Consider the following 19,091-nt stretch of genomic DNA (forward strand, 5'->3'; position numbering starts at 1 on the left):
TCGGCTGCGCTCGGCTCGGTTCGGCTGCGCTCGGCTCGGTTCGGCTGGGCTCACGCCGCTCCGCCCTCAGCCTCGGCCCCGTGTGAGGCGAGGGCGCGGCGGGGCGGGTGGAAGGGGTGGGATCGGTGTCCGTGAGGAGGTGCTTGTCCTCCATCGGAGCGAGGCGTGCCCGGTGGGAACCGGGGCTGTTCGGACGCCCCTCAGGCCGCCCCCGGCGCTGGGGAGGCGGCGGCATCATCATCATCGTCACCATCATCATCTCCCGTCTGGCAGCCCCGGCATTGCCCCAGCGTGTAATCTTTTCGTATGACAGAACGAGACGCGGTGAAAGGGTTTTAGGAATTAACCTTTGGCTGTCCTGCTTCCCGCAGCCTGGCATTCAGGGAAGGAGAGAGAGGATGTCGTTAAAACCCTTCACGTATCCATTGCCCGAAACAAGGTTCCTTCACGCTGGCGGGCTCGTGTACAAATTTAAAATCCGCTATGGCAACTTTAGCAAGTAAGTGTGTTAAAGGTGAGAAGTCAGCCTGCGGATTGTTGAGTTAATATGGGACCTTAAATTCGGACCTGGGGGGCTCCCTCATTTCCTGCCTTTTTTTTCCACTGGCCGATGAAAAGTTGCTGCCGATTCCTTTCACACGCTGAGTAATCCAAGCTGTAAAAAAAAACCTCCCGTTTCATTGCCCTGTGTGAATTTTTTGCTTCAGTGGAAAAGAGGCGGTTTTTACAGGCAGTATTTAAGGATTTAACTGAGAAACTCCAGAGCCTTTGTGGTGGTTTAAGCCCCGCTGGCAGTAGAGCCCCACGTGGCTGCAGCGGAGTGAGGGAGAGAACTGGAAAGGCAGAAGTAAAACCGGTGGGTTGAGATAAAGGCAGTTGAATAAGTAAAGCAAAAGATACACATGCAAGCAAAGCAGAATAGAGACTTGAGTTCATTCACTGCTTCCCATGGGCAGGCAGGTGTTTAATCTCCGGAAAACCAAGTCCCCTGTAGCGCATAATGGTTACTTGGGAACACATCTGCCATGATGCCAAACTTCCCCCCGCCTTTTTCTACCCTGTATTTTGTTCCTGAGCATGACATCCTCGGGTCTGGAATATCACTTGGGTCGGTTAGGGTTATCCTCCCCATCCTTGTTCTCTCCCAACCTCATGTGCACCCTCAGCCTGCTCGCTGTTAGGAGCAGAAAAGCCCTTGACGCTGGGTAAGTACTGCTCAGCACTAAGTAAAACACCTCTGGGTTAGCAACACTGTTTTCAGCACAAATCCAAGCTGTCGAGAAAATTGACTTCTATCCCAGTGGAAACCAGCACAGCCTTGGAGGTCCATACTCAGTGTGTGTACTTACTTCCTGGGCTGTTTGCTGTTATCCATGTGCCTTTCAGAAGAGGGAGGGGAGTTCTCATCTCTGACCATGTTCTGGCTGGGGCCCCTCGGTGGGGAAGATGTGATCATGGCTGCCTGCCAGACCATAAACCAGGGAATACTTGTGTGCCTTGGATTCCTTGCCCACCTTGGATTCCTTGCGCTCCACTTTATTGACTTATTTTTAAGTGACCTTTATGTGGTTTGTTTACTTTTTAATGAGTTCAGATTTTCTTTAAGACCAGCTCTTTTCCTGTACATTAGATTGTTGGCCGATACCTGGCAGCAAACAGCTGCTGAGAGGGTGGTGGCTTCCAGAAGCTGTAGTTAGTATTTGGGAACAGTTTGATGTAGGCAGCACACGACTCCCAGCATGCCAGGGCTAATGCTGGTGCTGTGAAGGGCATTCCTCTGTGGGTTTGCACAGAAGGGGATCGACAGACATGTCCTGCCAGTTCCTCCTTTTAGTCCCTCAAGCAGAATGGCACCGCAATAGAGGAAGACAGGGGGTGGTTTGAGGGCACTGTGTCAAAAAACCCCTATTCTGAGGGTTGCTGGGGGTCAACTGTAAAGATCTGATCTCTCATCCGTTGTATCCACAGATACACAAAACACAAATGGACAGAAAGTTCACGAGGAACAATCTTTGTGCAATGGTGGATGTTTTTTAAGAATAATAGATTAAGAATTCATCTGCCTGCCAAGTATTTTTTCCTATGCAATGGGAATGATGTTTTGTTGCTGTTTAAACTCTTATACCAAGTGTAGCTCCATTGCTTTTTGACTGGGATGGTTCCAACTCTGTTTGTTTCACAGTGCTCCCGATCTCAGTCTTGCTGAAAGTGCTGCCAAGGAGTCAGAGGTAGGAGCTGAGGCAGGTCCACAGGACCTTGGATGGGTGTTAGGTTGAACAAATCTTATGTTTGTTATGGGACAGAGAACATTTTGTCAAATGCAACATCTCAAGGGCAAATAATAGGGAACTTCTCTGGAGAGTTCAGACGTAAATTAAAAATGCCCTCAATAGGCAAAATTAGTGTAGAGGAGTCATACTTTTATTTCAAATATTGCAAAGAAGCTAAACTGGACAAATGGAAACTCCTGATTGTCAAACTAGTTGCACCCTGTTCCTATCTGATTCCTCTTCACAGTCATTCTTGCAGGAGCACTTTTAATGATGCCAATGCTTTGTGTCCAAGCACAAATTGATGGTCACAGTTGGTGAGTTGTGTTGTCATCTGCTCCCTGAGGCAGAAGAAAGCTCCTGCCATTCCTGAGAAAAGGAGACAAATGAAGTGCCTTCTTAAAAATGCTCCTTCCTATTACTTAATTTTTTAAAATCTTCAGAGTATAGTAATAGCATTAAAAATATTACTGGAGAAAATGTTCTGATTTTAATTGATATGAAGAATTTTTTTTTTTTTTCATTTTTGAAAATATTGATAGGTATTAATAGAAAAGCTTTCCTGTTAGTACAGCAGGAGTTTTTGGGGGCTTAACTGCTGTTCCCTTGTAACTGATTTGGGTCAATATTTAGCAAAAGAGGAAGATGTTTATTTTTGCACAAGTAAATGCTACATGTGTTTTGCTGGAAAAAAAAGACACTTCTTAGATTTAAAACTTATTAAATTTGAAACCATATCTTCACTCTCCGTAGTAATTCTTCTATATTAATTTAAGATTAAGAGATTCCTTCCATTTCTGTGAGTCTGCCAGTGCAGGGCGCTCTAAGATGATCAGAGGGAGTGGAGAGGAGAGGAGGTAAAGCAGAGTATCTAGAACCTGCTTTTCCATGATTCATGCAAACAGTAAAGTTAATTTTTCCCAAACCTTGAAACTGTACTTGACACTGGAATTGTCATGATGTTTTTAATATTCTTCCTTGGTTTTGTTTTTTTTTTTTTGGCCTCCCCAGGAAGTGATTCGAGTAATCCTTGGAAATCTTGATGATTTACATCCATTTTCTACAGACCACTTCACTGTGTTTCCGTGTATCCTTTTTTTGCTGTTTATAAAAGAAAAGATTCAATGACCTGTGTGTGTTGGGCATTGCCTAATTCAACATTCATGTGTAGGACTGTGCAGATCTTTAGCTGGAGTAGGACTCCTTCAAGCTTTGCTGTTTGACCTTGGCTGAAGATCCTTCTCAGATGTTGCCTTCACCAGAGAGCTGATGTGAAAACAGTGTTTTGCAGTGTTTCCATCAGAACACCCCTGCATTCCAAATCAGATTTGGCCAGAGAAAATGAAGGTATGCCCAGAAGTCCACCCTCCTACCACTGCAAGCAGAGCCAGAGCATTATTCCTGAAGGTTCCTAAAATGTAAAGCTCTCCTTACAGGCCTGGCAGTGCTGGCCCCTGGGTGGAGAAGCCTGCAGTGCTGGTTTTGTGTGGTTCCTTGAGGTTAAACCACATCCCTGAGCTTTTGGGGATGGAGGTGGGAGCAAGTGTGAGTCTGTGCTCAGGCATCTGCAGAGATGGCTGAGAGGAGCAAAAAGCACCTCAGAGAGTGAGCTTTACCAGGAGCAGTAGTTAAACTGAGCTAATTGGAAGTTCAGACAGGCTTTTGAATACACAAAGCCTGCAGGATTGTCATCCGGTTATCCTGGTCCCCCCTTCAGCGTCCTCCACCCAGCATTCACCTTATTCTGCTCATCCCTCTTTCTCCTGTGGGACCACTCAGCAGGTCTTTTCCTTCTTCCCTAAAGTTTGCAGAGGCCTTTAGCTGCTGTCAGTCTGGCCTGCTGTACACAGGCAGTGCTGTAAAAGCCCTGTGCTGTTGCACAGCACAGATATATAGAAGCTGATACTCGAATATTGGCGTGCACAGGTTTTGCTGAGTGTGGTTTCCTGGGATTTATGTAGGTGCTGAGGCATTTGAGATGCAATTATTGTGGCCAGCAGCTGTGCTACGGGCTCCTCCACCTTCTAGGTGTTTTTTCATCAGAGTGCACCAAGGGCCTGGCTGGCCTTCATCTTTTTCTTCTGGCTTGTGCACCTGGACAGAATTTAACCATGTCAGAGCTGCACCCGGGAGAAGGAATGGCTCTAACTTCAGTGGTTGCCATGTCAATTATCTTTTTTCCCCCATTTTGAACTGAGAACTAAATTTAATCATGCTGCTCCTGTGAGTCCTAGTCCTTCTCAATTCTTAAATACATTTTTAAAAGAATTACTTTTTGGTTAGGAAGGCTGCTGAGGTTTTATTCGTAGGGTTGGAAGAGCCTGGCATGTTGGGTTTTTTGCGGAAGGGTGTCAGGAGGGCAGTACAGTTAAGGGAACAGAACACTCTTAGTACAGGTGGCTGATGGGGCAGCATCACCTGGGTGAGTGTTTCTTCATAAAGTGTTTTTTTGTGAAGTTCATAGTGGCGGGTTGGATTTGCTCCCTGGTGCACATGTGCAGCATGGTGTGATTTTTGAAGGCATTGTCAGGACTCCTGCTCCTTTGAAATGTTAGTGCTGTGTTCTTAAGCCTTATCATTGTTCTCAGATTTGAGTAAATGGGAGAGAGTATCGAAGATGAAATTCAAACATGAGAATGTCCATCTTGTGCCTTATCCCTACATTTGCACATTGTATCTAGAATTGAACTCGTTTCAGCAAAATATGTCTTGTGGTAAGTCACTGTGGTTATGTTTGGATCATTTCTGAAAATACCTATGATCTATGTCTTGCTTTCCCCTTTCCCTTCACCTGCTGTATCTTTGAATGAGAGAGAGCAAAACTGCATGTGGTGTGGTTTGAAATGGAGCATGATAGTGTGTTCTCTATTGTCCTGTGTTGCTTTTCTAAAATTTCCTGAATTTCTCTTTGCCTTTCCAGCCACTGCTGACTCTTCAGCAGGTATTTATTCTTTTGAAGTGATGCCCAGTGGCTCCCAGCCTTCATTTTTTAATGTCAGTCTCTGGGCTGGAGCCATTACGTGGAGCCAGGGAATACATGTTTTTCTTCCTTGTGTTTGACTACATTTGCTGACAACACTCTCTTTGTTCCTAGTTTCCTAAAGAAAGAATGGATTTGTTTTTCTAAATAATGATAGTAATGATGGTAATAATGTCTTTTGTGTAATTAGCAAATGTTGTCACCTCAATAGTGTCTCGTTTTCCAGGTTTTCTGTGAATTCCCTGAACAGCCTCAGGCCCCAGCTGAGGCCTCTGTGGGACTCTGCATTTAAATTCCCCTGTTGCAAAAACTGAGTGTTCTTACTATTTCCTGTTCTGATTATCAGACCCTGAAAAAAGTTGCTGTTTTTTCTTATGACTGCTTAGCAGGTAATCTGATCTCCTTTATAAAATGGCCAAGTAGTCATTTCTTAGTCTCACCCATTTGTACTCCCTGTCAAACATCCCACGTTTGGATGTAAAACTGACTGTGGAAAGGTCCAAACTGTTCTTGACAGTAGCTTATCTTGTTCCTGGAAGATGAGGTGCAATGCAAAAATGTACTTTTCAGTTGGTTACAGAGAGTCCAGTCTAAATAATCATCAAGTTTTATACCTCTGTTTACAGGTAAAGAAGCAAACAGAGGCAGTGATGAGCTTGTAAGTTGTGCCTTTGTTTTTGTTTGAATATAAATTAAACAACAAAACAAAGTATTCTGGAGAAACAGAATGTATATATTTAGGCAATGCTACAGTTCTTGTACTTCTAGGAGTTAGTCAGTGTAAACTGTCACTGAATCTCACCCAGAACCATCCAGCAGGAGAGAAATCTTCCTGTCAGTTCCAGTGGACTTGGAATGCAGTCCTCCTGTAAACAGCCACATTAAGCTAATTTGGTAATTTTTGTGTAATGAGAGCTCAGGGTAGGTTTGTTTTCAATATGGGTGAGTGTCTGAAGATGGAGTGAATTCAGGAAGATGTCCTGTCCAAATTCCCCTGAAGAATGTTTCTGTGTCTGCTTAGCTTTCCATTCCTGCTACTTAAATTTCTAGCAGTCCTCTGAAGATGGAGCAAATAGGATGTCCTGGAATGCAGGATTTTGTTTAAAACTGTTGAGCATAATTCTCTGGTTGGCCTCCCAGTTCTTATCTTAGTCCTGAACCCTTCTTTTGTTTTCATTCTATAAACAGGAATGATTTTGCGAAATATGAATGTATATTATATTAACTCTGAATTTTGTTCCAAAGTAGAGAAGTCAAAATCACTTGTTATCAATACCAAGTTTGCAATGTTTTGAAGGTCAGGAGAAGAAATGACATATCAGAAAGTACTGCAGTGGAAGAAGCAGTGAAGAGGAGGAGAGTGGAAGTTGGAGCAGAGAATTCATGCCCACATTTGCATATGGACAGGTCAGTTGACTGACAAAATAAAAATATTGATATATATCCGGAGAAATTAATGTCTCTTTTATGTAGTTTTAATGTTTCTTGTGTCCTCATGTTTCATTTCTGTGCAGTCCTTTGCCCTGTTTTTCTTCTTCCTCCTCTTCCATAAGTAGCAGAATCTCAGCAGCACTGCTCATATTGGGGAAAAAAGTTTTCCTGTGCTTCCCAGGTTCCCATGCCATGGCCCAGACCTCTACCTGTTTAATTCCTCTGTGTTCACATCATCTTTTGAGTCACAGTGGGGTAAGAGCTCAGCAGCCAGATAGATCAGTGCACTGGCTTGCACAGTGAGCCAGAGACAGCAAGGGAAGAACTGGGAACAGCTTTCCAGCTGCCTCCCAGCCTGCTGTATTGAGCCAGCTGATGAATGCTCCCCTCTCAGCTCGAGGCTGATGGCAAAACACACTGGAGCTTGCTCTTTTCCAAGTGCTTTACAGTCTCACCAAATTGCACGTGTTGTGTGTGCACATGAGTATTCTCACACATCTTTCCCATTGGTTTCTTCAGTAGCTAAACTTGTCCTGGTGATTCCCAAGTAGATCTCTATCTCTGGATTTCACAGAATGACTGAGGTTGGATGGGTCCTTTGATATTGAGTCCCGCCCCTCTTGCTCTAGCAGGGTCACCCAGAGCAAGTTGTCCAGGATGGATCCCCTCGGGTCATGAATGGACTCCAACAGTGGAAACACCACAACTGTGGACAGCCTGTTGCAGTGCATGACCACAGTTCTAGTCAAAAAGGTTTTTCTGGTGTTCAGACTTAATTTCATGTTTTGCAATTTGTGCCCTTTGCCTCTTGTCCTCCCAAAGGTGCTGTGGAGGAGGGCCTGGCTCCTTGTCCTTCATTCTCTCCCATCAGGTGTACATTGATAAGAGCCCACTCCAAGCCTTCTCCAGGCTGAGCAGTCCCATCTCTCATACAAAAGGTTCCCTCTTTGCATACAAAAGGTTCCCCAATCCCATCATCATGTTTGTGGCCCTTTGCTGGGTTCGCCTCAGTGAGTCCCAGTCACGTCCTGGGGAGTCCAGTCCAGACAGAGCCCACAGAGGGGCTCCAGCAGCCTTGAGTGGAGGGGAGGGGTTGCTGCTTGAGGGCAGTGATTTGGCAGAGCTCTGCCTAATTCAGCTCAGGGGGTTGTTGGCCACCTTTAGCATGAGGGGACAGGCCTGGCTCATGGCTAACTTCAGGCTTGATTCTTGACTACCTGCCAGAGGCCCAACATTAGTTACAGGCCAGCAGGCTTCTTTCTTTATAATAGAGTGGAGCTTTTAAAAAGAGAAAATTTCGGTCTGTGCTGAATGGTCACAAGTGACAGAGTCCCTGAGCCATCCCTGGGGTGGGATGTGTTTGTGCACACCTTTCCCTCCCATATACAGACTGTGTCCAGTCATCTCTCATTGCCTTATATCCTACCCCATTCCCGAGTGTGTTCCATGCAGAGATTATAACAGGAGCAGTCTGAAGCCAGTCCTTTTCCTGCTCATACAAACGTAGTCCTTTAATCCCACTCCCATTCCCCTGACCAGTTTCTAGTCACAATGCAACAGCTGGAAATGAGGGAGGAATGAGCCCCTGATTCAGGATGCTTTCTGGTTTCTTTAAGCCAACACATGAGCTGTAGATTAATAAAGTACAAGAACAAAAAGGGCTATTTCAGGATCCAGTCTGGCAGTTCTCTCTAGGTCATGTACCTTACCCCAGCAGTTATGATTAAAACAGTTCATAACTAATTTCTTGAATTCAAAATCAAATTGGTGAGCATCAGCTTCAAGCCTTCTGTCATTTTTTTCCAGTTATGTTGTTAGACTGAAGAACTCATCCAGGCTGAGCATCCCCTCTGCCCCAGGGAGGAGTGTGTCTGCTGTAGTGATACCACCTCTTGGTCTTCTCATCTTTCTGGACAAGCTTTTTTGCCCCTAAGTTCTCATGGGGGATTTGGGTTTTCTTGGGGTGCTACCGAGTGCTGAGAAATCAGAATTTCCGGGTGACAGTCCCAGTGATACTGAGCACCTCACGATGTGTGAAGCCAGGATTGGGATTCTCCACATGCATCCCATTATATCTCCCTGTACAGAGCTTCCTTTGCCGTTTTATTGCTCTGGGACCAAGTCTTGTAAGATCTTTCTGGGATTCTTTGCTCCCTGCCCTTGTAACTTTGTAGGATTCTCAAGCTTTCTCAGCTCGCTGCTCATCCCCCTTTCCATGTCATGTAACACTTTTTTTTTCCCCTTTAATTGCTTGTTAGTTTTAGTAGAAAAGCAGAAAGCCTAATACTGGAATGAGTGCCTATTTTAATTTTTTAAGGTAGACTTTGAAACATCAGTACAAATACAGATTAAAGGTATATATCTTGTTGGCTAGAGGTACTAAAGTCCTGCTTTCTAATGAAATACTTGGAGTAGCCATTTACAAGATTGCTTCCTTTTTGTGACATTTTGTAAACTCAGTTCTTACTTGCTTGACTTATTTTTAGAACTGGAGCTGACTGTGCTCACCAGATGAGTAAAGCAGAGCATGGATTTGAAAAGGTAAGTCACAGAATATTCAGAAAGAAACAACAGCACCTGTTTAGTCCTTGTCCTTAACACCTGTGTCCTCCCAAATGTCCCTGGGCATTTTGTCCATTTTCTGGATACCCATTCTAAATTTAGTTCAAATCCCTGTCACACTGTCACCTTCTGGGCCCTTTCCCACCCTCCAAATCTTTGAAGAGAGTCTTTTCCAAGGAATCACTCATTTCTCTCGGGATTGCCCACAAAAGGAGCCCAAAACTTTGTTTCAGAGCAGGGTCTTTTGATAGGTTTGTTAGATTTTCAGGATAGCAGGAAGACTGCATTCAGTAAAGAATAATTTTTCTAAAACAAGGAGGCTTATTTGACTCTAAAATTTACGTCACTTTTTCTTCCCCCTCTGCTTACCTTGTCCCTGGAATTTGCACTAGTCAGGGCACTCTTGCACTGAGAGGGATGTCCAGACAGAAACTGTTGTGTTGATGAATACCAGACCAGGTGTAACAAGCACTGTGTGAAATCATGGGCACAAGTCCTCTTCCCGGTGTGGATTTTTAGGTCAGACCCGAGGATTTCTGCGACATGCTTTCCGTTTGTTTGGGTTTTTTGTATTTGGGATGAGAAGATTAGGTTTAGGAAAAAAACATGTCAGTAGCTCCTGGACTTGATCTTGGAGTGCTTTTCCAACCTGAATGGTTCTGTGATTCTGTGTTTAGTGCAAGGGAAACAGCAGTGGATCTGTGTTTCTGTTAGAGGTTACTCTCTCTTAAAGAAGCTGACCTGTTGTTTTGTTGTTTGTTGTTTTGTTGTTTGTGCTTTTACATGATGGTTTTGGGTTTTGTGGTCCTTAAGGTTGCTGATCACCTTCCTTACGGGTATTCCTGGCCCACCTCTTGCTTCTGGCAGTTTTCATTTCTGTCCTTTCTCAGTTAGTCTGTGTCCCAGGACTGTGTCTTAGCAGGGCCTGTGCTCTCCAGGGGCTGTTGTTTCCCACAGCTCCTCTGTTCATATTTTTTGAAATCTCTACCCATGCCATAGCTCCTGTTATTTCACTATCTGATATGTTAAAGTCTTCTAAATTAATTACAGCTTTATGTTAGGCCTGTGAATGTCCTGAGGAGGGAGGTGTAAAAATATCTTGATGAAGAAAATCTTCATAGTAGCAGAAAAAAAACCCAAAACCCCAACAGAACAAGAAAGCAGACCTTGCCTTTTAGTGCTTTTAGTACTTGCTTAACAAGCAAGCAAGCAAACTAAAATCTCTGTACAGTAGAATTTTGCATTGTGTAACAGTTCTTGGGTTCCTTTTCCTTTCAGAACTCTTCCAAAGCAAATGAGTGCAAGTTTAGCCCAGCATCCCTTACTAAAGACTGTGAGTAAGGAATTCCTGGATTGTTCCATTCCTCTGGGTGTGCAGGGAGTGTGGAGTGAGTGAGGTTGTGGTTTTGCTCTTGCTGCTGTTTCTTACAGGGAAACGTGTGGAATCTGCCCTTGAACGAGGAACAGCAGCCAGTCAGGCTGAGGGCACAGTGCAGCTGCTGCAGCAAATGGACCAAAGAGGAAAGAAGGGAAATGCAAAGTCGGAAGGAAGAAGTCTCTCAACGTTCTGGAGAAGGTACTAATGGTGCAGCAGTGAGCAAATGCAGTCCTGGCTCTGGCTAAGCCTGTGTCAGAGGCTGATTCTGGCAGTTCAGGGGATTCTGCACAGTTCTGGAGGATGGAGACCTCTTTTCCGTGGTTAAACCAAAGTGTCCCAGGGCAAAGAAACATTCAGGAATATCCTTTTATCTCGTGGTAAGGTGCAGCGTTCCCAAAAAATTTTCCTCTTCTGAACTGTCTTTGGGAAAGAACACACAAGAGGGTCACTGAATCTCTGTAACAGCCCTTACAAAATTAACTCACTAAAATCAACCAATGTCCAACTGCTGCTGTGCACTCCCCAGCCAGGAACAGCCACTTGGTGTAAGAAATAAAACTTGTTAATTGTGGTGTTTGCCATCCCTTTAATGACTGAGACAGACCGTCAGGGCACAAGTTATTCTTTGTTTCCTCTATTTTTCCAGTTTCCTTCTGTGTTGTTTTGTACTGTCATTGTGTCTTTCTGTTGGACAGAAATTGTCTTCTTCCCAGTTCTCAGAGAAGTATTTTAAGTCTAATGTGCTCTTTCTGTTGTTGTTGTTTCCCCAGCATCATCTTTTCGCCACTACAGCACCTTTTTGGTGGAAAGAACTGACTTTTGTGGAAAGTACTAATTGTTGTGGAAAGGTAAATTTGTAGCATGATTGTTGGGTTGTGTTGTTTCTTCTGTAATTCAGTTTTTCACATTGCTTATCTCAGCTGTTAAAATCTTTAAATTAAATTTCTACTTCGTTTACATTTTCATAGTAACATTCTGAAGATGCTGGGTTAGAATGTCTTTTTCTTCACTACTTAGAGTTTTTTGGAAATAAAGTAAAAAACTTTTGAGGTTTTGATCCTTAAGCATCATAAATCGTGAATTTAACATTTTTGTGAGATTCTAATAAAGCAAGCATCGGCTTGGAACTGCGTGTTATTTTAATCAGACTTACCCAGGCAGGACACTTTCTCCCTGCAAGAAGCAGCAGAGGTTTCTAGTATTAGATGGACTCCAGTGCTATGCTTCACAGCATTAAAAAGGTCAAAATTCTGGAAAATATTTTGGATTCAATACACGGCACTACAACTTGGGTTGTTATTTATGCCTTCAGTATGTAGTGGGATGAGGCTGGGAGTGAAGCCTTCAGGTGTGCCCTTTCCAGGGGGCTGAGCCAACAGCATAAGGGAGACCCCTCAGCGGGTCTTCCCACTTTATTCAAGTGGAAACCTGCAACCACCATCAATAGTTTAGGGAATGGCACTCCTTATTAATATAAAATTGTGACAGGTCGAAGTTTGAAGGTTGCCAGTGATAGAGTCTGGCTGCAAAACATATTTAAAGCAATATACAGACAAGTTTTATCCCCTTTAATAGTTCTTACCTAATAGACATCCCTATGGGAGAGAAGACAGGTAAGACAGGTTTAGCCCATCAACTGATCCCAGCAGTTATGACGTAGTCTTCCCTAACTTTCCCCTGTTCTCAACTTATTTTTATACTATTTCTTTATGTTTAGGTGGAACTTGAGTGACTCGAGTAATAAATACCTTTGTTGCTCATTGGTGTAAAATTCTCTTGCTTTGCTATTAAAGGATACAGTCAAAAAATATAGAGTGCATGCCCAGTGGGGGGTGGTTGTACCTTGGAGGTGAGTAACTTTAGGATGGAGGTGTGTGTTAATATTGCAATTAGGCTTTAATGAATCAAGTTCATCTGAGGAGAACAATTTCACCCAGTTTTGCCACCACTGCTGGCTCAGCAGCAGGACATCTCTTCCTTGGTTTGCAGCTGATAAAACCACACAGCACCTGCCAAGTACCACCGAATTCCCCTCCCTGCAAGGATTTCCACAGAGCCTGGCCATGGTGTCTCCCCTCTGCTCCACCCTGCACTCCATCCCCCTCTGGCAGGTGCTGATGTGTGTGGAGAATCATTGTGGAATGGGCTGTGAACGTGCCGGTTGCATCCCATCCCCAGAGTAGCAGCTGCATTTTACCCTATAATTTCCATACTGTTATAAGTTCTGCTAGGATATAACTTCTCAGTTTCCTCTAATTTTTACCTCTAGCCATCTTAAGACAGCCCCCATAGCCCTGACAGCCACTACAGCCCAGTCTGCCCCTATAGCCTTCACAGACCTCTGAAACCTCAGAGACCCCAGACCTTCACAGACCCCATAACCATCACAGACCTCACAGACCTCACTGACCCTATAGACATTACAGCCCCTCGCAGTCCCCACAGCCCTCAAAGCCCCTATAGCCCTGTCATCCCTCACATACCCCATAGCCCTCACACCCCTTACAGCCCCGATAGCCCTTACAGACCCCATAAACCTCACAGCCCTCAAAGACCACATATCCCTCACAGACCTCATAGCTCTCACAGCCCTCAACACCCCCATAGCCCTTACAGCCCCTCACAGCCCCCATAGCCCTCACAGCCCCTAGAACCCTCACAGCCCTCCTAGCCCGCAGAGACCCTATAGTGTTCACAGACCTCATAACCCCTATAACCCTTTTTACAGCCCCAAAAGCCTGCACAGCCTCTATAGCCCTCAGACACCATAGCCTTCACAGAACTCACAGCCCTCACAGATCCAGTAACCCCTGTAGCCCTTGTATCCCCACTAGCCCACACACCCCTATAGCCCACACAGACCCCATAGGTCTCAGAACCCCTACAGCCCCAATAGCCCTCACAGTGCCCACAACCCTCACATAACCCTTACACTCCTCAAAGCCCTTATTGCCCTCATAGGCCCCAGAGCTCTCATAGCCCCTACAGCACCCACAGCTCTTTCAGCCCCCATAGCCCTCACAGCTGGGACAGAAAGCTTAATTGGACCTTGTCCCTTATATTTGGAAAGTTGTATTCAAGTGACTGTCCTCTTCCCTGTACAGCCTGTAAACTGCAGTCACATGTGCTCTGCACATTCCTTTTCAGCTGTAAGAATCATCATGCACTTTCAGGCCAAGGAGGCTGATACACCTCTCACACAGAAATATGTGCCAGGACAGAAATGATTGCTGCATTACCCCTTGTCCTCACAGCTTTTCTACTGTACACATTCCTTTAAATTCCTATGCACATCCCTTAAAAGCTCTATGAAATGCCTTTTTTTTTTTTTGCTCTTGCAGATCGCAGTTTCAAACATTAAAACCTCCAGCAGATGGTCCCATAAGAAAAAAGGTACGAGAAAGAAAAGCCCATGTCCATAAAAGAGTTCCTGCAAGAAAAGCAAGTGCTGGCCTTCACCTTCCCTTCATCTGCAGCATATAAACTGTACCAAACATGCCAGTGATTCCTAGATTATCCCTTCTCCTAGCAGCCTTTAAACTACACACGACAAATTTCGTTTGAGAGCCTTTGGAGCGGCTTTTTGGGCTGGTTGGTGCGTCCAGCGGAGCTGCCGAGCGGCGATGGTGGGGAAGGCCCACACGATGGCGCCGGATACCTGAAAAAGGCGTAAATAAATCGTTCTCTCCAAACCATCAGATGTGAAGATCCGAAGTTGAAAGCGTCCTCCGCGGCTCTCAAAGAAAATGTGCCACCACAGAAGGATTTCACTGACCTTCTCTTCTATTTGCAAACTTGTATTCGCACTGCAATCGCGTGGCGGTTCCTTTTCCTTGCAGTCTGAAAACTGCACGCGCAACCAAAGGTGCACTGCACGTTCAGCCTCTGCTGTATGTAGTATCAGGTAGTTTTCAGTCTCACAGTCCAACATTTCCACCTATTTCTCTCCCCAAAAAATGTGTCAGGACAGAAAGAGTCCAGAACACTGTCAGAACACACTTAGTGCCATCCTCTTTGCTTCTTGGCTCTGGGTACTATCACATTCTGTCCCCCTTGAAGTCTGAATTCCAGGAACTTCCAAGGTCGCTCTCTGTACCTGTCCAGCTCTGTCAGATCCAATGGACTCTCCAGGTGTTTTATCTCCTGCTCCCATTGAAATTCCAGTCTTGTTAGGTGACTTTATATCCCCTCAAAAATCAAATTGAGTTCCCCTTAAAAATGAGCCACAAAAGCCAGCCTGTATGAAGGTTCTGATAGGAAGAACTAGAAGGAAGTTCTCTTAAAAGTATAGTCATGGGGATTCCAACTTAGTTTGGGTGTTCCTGTATAGGAAAGCTAAACATCCTTTCCCTCATTTGCATTCCTGGGTTTTACCTAAAGACTCTGTTAAAGCACTGAAAGCCTATTGGGAATTCCTCTCTCTGAAGGCTGTCTGTACTGTCATTAAATGGGAAAAAGTTAAATTTGGGAAGCCTTGTTTTTCTGCTCTATTAACAATCCTTATGTTTTTACTACAGAAAAGACCTCCAGAATCACAGAGTCCAACCTTTGACCGATTATGTCTTGAACTGAGAGTTAGAAGAAGCTGATATACCTTAAATGCTGCAGAATTTTTAATTTCTAAATCCCCACCCAAGACCAGAGTGGTTCCTGGTGTTAGACTGACTAGCTGCTGTTTAAATGGAAATGTTATAGTTCTGTGTTTTCCCGTGTCTGAGTACAGTCTAGATTTTTTGAAATTTGGACTAGAGATGATCATGTGGGTGCCAGATCTCGGCCCTGATAAAAAAAAATGAAGGGAAGGAGTTCTTTTTGGCCTTGGTGGACTTTGGCATCTTATGGCCATTGGGTCTTAAGAATCCTGCAAGCTGGAGTATTAAACTGCAGGAGGGCATCCTGCAACAGTAAGCTGTATAAATATGACTATCAAGTGTAGTTGGTTATTGTAAAAAGTATAATCATAGTATAAAACACTGTCTTTATTTGTTCATTTCCTTTCTGTGCCTTTTCTTTGTTGTATTTATTACTCATCTTGTCATATTCCAAGATGATGGTTTTCCTGGGTAATGCTCGTGTTTTTGCAATACTTTTTTCAGTGTAGTCTGTCAGACTGTTCAGTGACTTACAGCTTCTTTTAAAAGAATGAAAGCTGCTGCAATAGGAAGCGATACACTCATCCCTTAAACATCACTGAGAAATAATTTAGATCCTTAAACCTAAAATGGAGCATAAGAATTAGTCTTGTTGTTAGGGAGGCTCTGCAGAGCTGGACATCTTTCCCAGCCAAAGTGGTTTTTTAGAGCTTCCCCATCTGCAAAGGTGCATAAGCATTCTTGCCATGCTGTGGAGCTGAGAAAAGAAATCTCTTCCTCCTGAGGTGCACAAATATCTCAGCAATAAATATTATAAAAAAGCCCATAAATATTGCAGAAATTGATATGTTTGTTGAAGGAGATTCAGCTATATGCTTATTGCAATTTTCAAATTCTTTTTCTTTGAAATAAGCAAACAAAAAAGTAGTTTACTCTAAATCCCACACTCCTCATTCATCCTCAAAGGCTTTAGAGAAAATGTTTACCATTTCTGTTTAACTTCCAAGTGTTACTGGTTTCATTAGAACAAGCCATTTCCACAGGTCTGGATTCCCTTTATTTTGGTGTTTCTACAGCTGTTGCTTGTGTTTTGTGAACAGAAAGGAAATAGTAGCCTCAGCTGGCAGTTATTAGTCTTGTTATTTCGAGGTTATCTTCATATATTTTGATGAATTGCTGTCAAGCAAAGATTCCATGCTGTGGCTGAAGAGTAATAATACAGGAGAATAAGTGTTACAGGTGGAATTCTGATTCATAACAACTTCTTTTTTTTGTTTGTGAACTAAAATAATAACAAGGCAAAAATCACACTGGGCTAGGATATACAATGTATATAGAGGTTTCATGAATAGTGAAAATGATCAGCCAAAAAACTTACTGCTTAAACTGAACTATTTATTCTCTTAGCTATTTCTAAAAGTTTCCTTCTAAAGAATACCAACCAATATCTACATTAGCAGTAAAATGCCCCAGTAAATATATTGTGATATGGAAGGAATTTAATCTTATCATACTTAAAAAAATATGCCCTACATCTGTAGCAGCTCAGCACTTCTTTCATTATATGGAATTAATGAATAACTTTAATGAATATGTAATGAATAATTTTAAGGATTCTAAACTGCATTCAAGTTTTTAAACAAGGTGTAAGCTAGGAAAATGAGGGAGTTATGAAACTGAAATTATTGGACTGAAACAGTGGATCTTGCTACTCCTGAAGATGCTCTGTAAAAAAAAATAAACCAGGGTGAGAGACTTGATGTCTTTCTTGCCAAGCTTGAAAGTAAAAACATGTCTGAGAATGTTTCCGATTGTGGTGCTGGGATTAGGAGCCCTGTTGTGAGAGATTAGATGCAAATTCTGTCCCTGTGATCTTTTCTTAACAATGATAATGAGCATAATTAGAGGACTCTGATAAAAGGTCAACAGCTCTTGCAGAACCTCTGGGAATTTTAATTAGAAACTGGGAGAAAAAAAATCCATAAGCTTTAAAAGTCTTATCTCCTGAATATTTTCTGGAAAATGTACCAACAAACACGACTCTATATACTAAGGAGAATGTATAATCTGGCTTGGCTTTTTTCCCATTTTTTTTAAAAGGAGCTGTTTTGAATCCCTTCGATTAGTGCCTGGAGAAATGTTCCAAGGGAAGACTTCCTCTAGGGAAATGCTGAACTAGACTTGTTATTATGACCACAAGGTGGGCTGAGAAGTAGCTGAACTCTAGAACCTGATCCAGAAGAAATAAATCTGCAGGTTATAGGGTGGGGAAGGTGGGCTGGCATGGTGCTAAAAAGCCCATCCCACAAGGATTTTGTGTGACCAGAGCTGATCACGGCTCATTATCAAGGGCTGAACGAACTGCTTCCTGTATTCCCTGGTTTTCTCAGGGCTTGAATGTTAGGAAAAGGCCAGTGCCAGAGGCAAGGAGAGGGTTAATGTGCTTGGCAGAGGGTTCAGAATTTGATATAATTGTAAATGTTTCAGAGCAGCTGAAATTTCAGGGCTTGTGCTTTCCAAGCCTTCAGGTTGAGGCTGATCTATTCTGGGAAGAGCTGTGGACACCTGAGGAGGATTTCTCAGTCTGCTTTTCATGGTCAAGGGTTCATTTCATAATTCCAGCCTGGACTGTAAGCTGGAACAGACTCTAAGCTACCTTAAGTGTCAAGCTAGTACCAGAAAAGTACCAGCTGAGCTTAAATGTCAAGGAAAATTTAAAAAATGCTTTTCAGCTCTCAACATTTGCTCTGATGAGTTTTTAGCCAGGAGCTTTCAGCCAGGAGCTTTCATACCTGCATAATCTTTCTGCTGTAAAATTAGAAGTGCACGTGGTAGCAGGAAACAAAATTAAGTACTTAATTTGCCTGTGTCATTCTGAGGCCAGATGGTACTGGAAAAATAGCATGTTAGTTGACAATGACACCACTGTTCTTCCTGCCACTGGATGGCAATGTTTGATTAAAAAAACGCACCTAACTCTGTATGAGGAAATAAAACGAATCCCCTCTTTTCTTGGCAGAGGAGCCACACAACTTCCTTTGGGTATATGGCTTTCTGAAATCTGAAGAGGAGGAAAATATGAAATTTCATTACTGCAACTACATTTCTTTGATCTATTTGTTATTATTATTCCAGTGGTGCTTAGAAACCTCTTGGGCTTTGAATTTCAGTGTTAGATGTTGTAGAAAACTTGCACTTTACGTATGTGTTGGTTGCAGACAGTTCTCTGTGAGCTCAGCAACGTGAAAAGCACAAATCTCAGTGCCCCCTTTGCTACACTTGACTCAGGCTATAAAAAGCAATTCAATAATTAGTGTATACGAATTTTGCTACAATGAATATGTATACTTGAAATCCTACAGGTGCACTAAATCCTAAAACACTCTCTTATGTCATGCAAGGTTACCAGTATTGTTTGTAAGACAAGATTAATTTGAGTGAAACAAACATATGTTAATAGAACTATTCCTGTCTATATTTTGAATGTATAATTTATGACTGGCACTTAGAATATATTTAATTGGTTGAGTTAAAGGGACTCTTTAATAGTCCCTTTATATATATTTTAATATAACTTTATATATAATTTATATATAACTTAATATATATATCAATATATATAAGTTAATACTTATATATATAAAACAATGCTATAACTTCAACAGAAGCCAGTGACAGATGACAAGGGAAGAATGTAAGAGTTAAGTAAACAAGATACAGATGTCTTCTCTTTTGAAAGATGTCTTCCATAAATTTGTTGGGGTTTTTCGTTTTTGTTGGGTTTGTTTGCTTTTTAAATTGAACCTCTAGAGAGGAGTTCGACAGCTCTATTACATTTTGTGTAAACATCTAGTTTCTTTTAGGTTTTGGACTAACTG

At 42.9% G+C, this 19,091-nt stretch overlaps 1 protein-coding gene across 1 annotated transcript; it reads left to right on the plus strand.

Moving 5' to 3' along the window:
* The first annotated feature begins 25 nt into the window (after window positions 1-25).
* On the plus strand, window positions 26-11,663 carry MAJIN (membrane anchored junction protein). Its single transcript, XM_027702738.1, has 10 exons — window positions 26-499; window positions 2,183-2,228; window positions 3,282-3,357; window positions 4,859-4,984; window positions 5,877-5,908; window positions 6,548-6,657; window positions 9,168-9,222; window positions 10,522-10,576; window positions 10,675-10,819; window positions 11,392-11,663. Exons 1-10 carry the CDS (start codon window positions 399-401, stop codon window positions 11,435-11,437), a joined length of 792 nt encoding a protein of 263 aa, XP_027558539.1. The 5' UTR covers window positions 26-398; the 3' UTR covers window positions 11,438-11,663.
* Window positions 11,664-19,091: the final 7,428 nt, after the last annotated feature.

Source organism: Neopelma chrysocephalum, unplaced genomic scaffold (genome assembly GCF_003984885.1).
Source record: "Neopelma chrysocephalum unplaced genomic scaffold, ASM398488v2 Primary Assembly neopelma1_194, whole genome shotgun sequence".
Classification (NCBI taxonomy): Eukaryota; Metazoa; Chordata; class Aves; order Passeriformes; family Pipridae; genus Neopelma; species Neopelma chrysocephalum.

Bases quoted from the DNA above. Each gene is read 5' to 3' on its own strand.
- MAJIN (XM_027702738.1), top strand. From the start codon at position 399: ATGTCGTTAAAACCCTTCACGTATCCATTGCCCGAAACAAGGTTCCTT. The intron at 2,229-3,281 runs GTAGGAGCTGAG...TGGCCTCCCCAG, and splicing joins GTGCTGCCAAGGAGTCAGAG to GAAGTGATTCGAGTAATCCT. The intron at 10,820-11,391 runs GTACTAATGGTG...TTGTTTCCCCAG, and splicing joins CTCTCAACGTTCTGGAGAAG to CATCATCTTTTCGCCACTAC.